Source organism: Gymnoscopelus braueri, assembly GCF_963280865.1.
Source record: "Gymnoscopelus braueri genome assembly, chromosome: 20".
NCBI classification, from domain to species: Eukaryota; Metazoa; Chordata; class Actinopteri; order Myctophiformes; family Myctophidae; genus Gymnoscopelus; species Gymnoscopelus braueri.
In genome coordinates this window covers 46307812-46310993 of record NC_137622.1, presented here as the reverse complement: position 1 = coordinate 46310993, position 3182 = coordinate 46307812, and the positions used below count along the sequence as shown (strand labels likewise).

The 3182-nt window shown below is 32.3% G+C and overlaps 1 protein-coding gene across 1 annotated transcript in view; it reads right to left on the bottom strand.

The window, feature by feature from the left end:
- The window catches only part of LOC308076005 (uncharacterized protein), a 9898-nt gene extending 8208 nt beyond the window's left edge, over positions 1-1690 (bottom strand). Inside the window, exon 1 of the mRNA XM_080416056.1 lies at positions 1459-1690. Within this exon, the coding sequence (XP_080272182.1) occupies positions 1459-1510 (52 nt within the window). The 5' untranslated portion in view covers positions 1511-1690. The remainder of the gene's footprint in view (positions 1-1458) is intronic.
- Between the last annotated feature and the right edge of the window lie 1492 nt (positions 1691-3182).

Below are 3182 nucleotides of genomic sequence, written 5' to 3'. Positions count from 1 at the left end.
TTGAATGTGTCATTATATTATCATCACTTTACCCACATACATTATATTATATTATTATTATATTAAATACATTATATTATTATTATTATTATTATTATTATTATTATTATTATTATTATTATATTAAATACATTATATTATAATCACTTTACCCAAATACATTATATTATATTATTATTATATTAAATACATTATATTATATTATTATTATATTAAATACATTATATTATCATCACTTTACCCACATACAGCTCATAGTTAGTTAGGAGGTTTTCCTCCATAATGTAGAGAGGTGTAGAGAGTGATGTGAAGGACATGAACAGGTGAAACGTGACAACTGGAGCAATGGGAGCAGATTGTATGTTACATATTCATCATAATGTCATATAGAACTACTGGTACCTAAACAGCCCCAGTTCTTTCCTGTCAACACCTACTAAATCAGGTCAATCATATTTGAATCACCCAAACACTTTAAATGAATGCATTCATGCAACAGGGCTGAGAGTCTTCTGTGACTTATTACTGTGATAAACTTAGTCATGGACATGGTTCACAAGACATGGAACCACTTGTTCCTGGTTATTGAATGCTCTCCATTTACAACCTGTACACTCACATATATATAATATATATATATATATATATATATATATATATATATATATATATATATATATATATATATATATATATATATATATATATATATATATATATATATATATATATATATATATATATATATATATATATAATATATATATAGTACTTAACCCACGGCCATGGATGTAACAAGTTAAAGCGCCCGGGTCTAAGTACCTGTATGATATCTTCCATATTGTGAGAGTGTACACATGGAACCATTTTGGTTCTATTTGTTTGAGTGACTGTTTTTTTAAGCCATTAAATGGTCCATGGTCTAATAATGCATCAAACTGAGGGTCCTTGAAATTAAAATGGTTCAGAATCACTGCTATAGCTGCAAAACTCAACTCTGAGTTTCATCTAGTCTCTGAGTCTCATCTAGACCCTGGTCTAACATCTAGTTGACATTTAATACAACATGATCTAATGGTCAGACAGATGACCTCCTCTCAGCACTGCTGATATTACATTACAATACATTTAAATTACATTACATTACATTTAAATTACATTACATTACATTACATTTAAATTACATTACATACCCAGTTAAACAGTCAAATAAACTGAAATGTGGGCAAGTTATTTTAATTTTGGATTACCATTTAAGTCTGTATGTGACTTAGTACTAGAATAGCTGTGATATTACATACATTTCATGTATTCCAGATACATGACATGTATTACTCTCTCTCTCTTTCAATATTTGAATATTATTACTTTTTGACACTTATTACTAATATCACAGCCATTCTAGGACTATATTATATTATGTGACTGTTGTGCATGAAAGACATGAGTTTAACTTACCAGCAGAAAGACACAGAACCAGGAGTAATAATGAAGAATACAAAGGTAACATTATGTTACTGTATAGACTGACTGACTATGTTAATTAATGTCCAGACTGACTGACTATGTTCAATATACAGACTGACTGACTGACTATGTTAATTAATGTACAGACTGACTGACTAACTGCTGTTTTAATTACAGAGTTTTAAACTAAAACTAAAACTAAACAATATACAGACAGACTGACTAACTGCTGTTTTAATGAGAGTTTAAAACTAAACAATAAACAGACAGACTGACTAACTGCTGTTTTAATGAGAGTTTAAAACTAAACAATAAACAGTCTGTCTCCATCCGCCCACTGGAAATAGCTTTCTTCTGAACTGACGTCAAGAGGTTTCCATTGTGAACCAGCCAGTGTGTTCCGGTCCAAAGCCCGCCTACTGAATCCGCTCATTTAAAAGTTTAAACACAATACATACACAAACTGTTTCCGTATCCGGCCCAAACCGGATGTAAAAACTGCCAAAGCAAAATGATCCCTGATGGATGAGCCCAGCCTGCTCATTAGCCACGCCTCAAGTCACCCCGCCCCCAGATTGCTATGATAGTGTGTGTGTGTGTGTGTGTGTGTGTGTGTGTGTGTGTGTGTGTGTGTGTGTGTGTGTGTGTGTGTGTGTGTGTGTGTGTGTGTGTGTGTGCGTGTGCGTGTGCGTGCGTGTGTGTGCGTGTGTGCGTGTGCGTTTGTACGTGTGTGTGTTTTACATTTCATATATATATATATATATATATATATATATATATATATATATATATATATATATATATATATATATATATATATATATATATATATATATATACATATGTACATATTTTTTGTTTTGATTGTATTGCTGTATTGTTGTATTGTGCTTTCTGCTTTGGCAATGTAAACGTATGTTTTCTCATGCCAATAAAGCCCATTGAATTGAATTGAGTGTGTGTGTGTGTGTGTGTGTGTGTGTGTGTGTGTGTGTGTGTGTGTGTGGTGTGTGTGTGTGTGTGTGTGTGTGTGTGTGTGTGTGTGTGTGTGTGTGTGTGTGTGTGTGTGTGTGTGCGTTTGTGCGTGTGTGTGTGTGCGTGTGCGTTTGTACGTGTGTGTGTTTTACATTTCATATATATATATATATATATATATATATATATATATATATATATATATATATATATATACCCTAACCCTAACCATAACCTAACCCTTATATATAAGTACAGACTACCTACCTAACAGAAGGGTTTAAGCCTTAAACCCTCAATACTTCTGTTTAGGTAGTAGTCTGTACTTAGTCCGCTCTTTTCCCCCTGATATTACTGTCATTATAATTATTTTCAGTCATTTAACCGCTTAAACTTTAAGTGGTTAAATGACTGAAAATACATTTTAACATGAATCCAACATTTTAATAAACATCAGATTAATAAAAGTTATTAAAATGTTTAAACCAGATGCTGTAGTTTATATAATAAGATGACGTTTCATTCATGGTTTGGTTTGTATAAATATTTAAATTAAAGTCATTCATGCTAGTTTACTTCACATCCATTCTTTAAAAGTTACTTTTCCATTCGGTACATTTGTGCACCGTCGTATGACGGTGTCGACAGCCCAAAATAGCAGATCTACAAGCCCACAATACGTCGCGGAAGCGCCGCGTTGTGGGCTTGTAGATCTGCTATTATTTTCATCAGAAAGCTCG